At 33.3% G+C, this 1,155-nt stretch overlaps 1 protein-coding gene across 1 annotated transcript; it reads left to right on the top strand.

The window, feature by feature from the left end:
- Positions 1 to 5: 5 nt before the first annotated feature.
- On the top strand, positions 6 to 1,147 carry LOC104774357 (the record flags this gene model as incomplete). Its single annotated transcript, XM_010498989.1, has 5 exons — positions 6 to 68; positions 163 to 247; positions 423 to 661; positions 809 to 952; positions 1,043 to 1,147. Coding segments are annotated over 5 exons (636 nt in total), but the record flags the coding sequence as incomplete, so codon positions are not given.
- Positions 1,148 to 1,155: the final 8 nt, after the last annotated feature.

The following is a 1,155-nucleotide window of genomic DNA, read 5'->3' on the forward strand; positions in this document are numbered from 1 at the left end:
AAGCTGAAGCAGAAGCTCGCCGGAAAGCCCAACAAGATTGTCCACAAGTTAATGAACATCCACCACGGGTAATTTTTTTCATTTTCTTTTTACTTCATAGATCTTGTTTATTTTCTTTAACTTTTACATTCACCTTTGGTCTTTATTTCATTTTTTTATTAGGATTTTGGTGACGGCAGTTACCTTATCAAAGATTGGAGTCACTCACACAGAGCTTTACTTAGTATAATTGTCAAACAAGTACAAGGTAACACTATTAAATTTAAAATTTTGTGCATAGTTAAATATGTCAATTCCAAGTGATAGTTTGAGTGTTTTGGTTGTTGATTTGAACTCTAATTCTAGAGATAGTGAATCGAGTATATTTTATTTGGTTAGGACTTATTAGGACTGATAAAATTAAATCTTGTTTTTAAACGCAGCTATCTGTTGGGCTCTAGTTTTGGGAAAAATACTAGAGTTCACCTACAATAAGAACCGTCCCATTGCTCAACACAAATTTCTGGATATAGATAGTTTTGCTGAAAAGGTCAAATTGAAACCAGGTGAGCTTATCGCTCAGAAGAAGTTGGATACCGATGATATGGCTGTTGGTTCTCTGAGGAACGCAATGGACCATATCTTCCTTAAAGGAATCGAAAAAATTGATGGAAGAAAGAAGGTAAATATTTAGACATATATCTCAATTTATTGATATGTTTTTTTGGTAAGTTCTATATACCAATATTAGTTTTAAAGTGTAAATGCATAATAATTATTATGTTATCGTAAATATTTCATTCCAAAATCAAAAATATTTATTTTGTAGGGTGGAGCAGGTAAGGCCTATGCCATTAAAGGTAGGTTTGTTGGTGTACAAAATTCAACTGCCGAAGATATAGTCAGGAAGGTGGACATAGGTCTTGTAGGTTTAACAGTTGATATAGATGAGGGTCTTAGGACACTTAAGAAGGTAAGTTAAGGAATTACTTAGATTCCAATTATACAATATTATGTATTTAGCAAATAGTTGAAACGCCAATTTTCGTCTAAACATTTTCAGGGAATCTACAGGGTACCTAAGCCACAAGTTGGAGCACTCAAACATGCACTTACAATTGTTGGGTATGGGATGACTAAAGAGGATGAGTTGTTTTTTCTTGTGCAAAACACATG

The sequence above is a fragment of the Camelina sativa genome, unplaced genomic scaffold (assembly GCF_000633955.1).
Source record: "Camelina sativa cultivar DH55 unplaced genomic scaffold, Cs unpScaffold02561, whole genome shotgun sequence".
Lineage (NCBI taxonomy): Eukaryota > Viridiplantae > Streptophyta > Magnoliopsida > Brassicales > Brassicaceae > Camelina > Camelina sativa.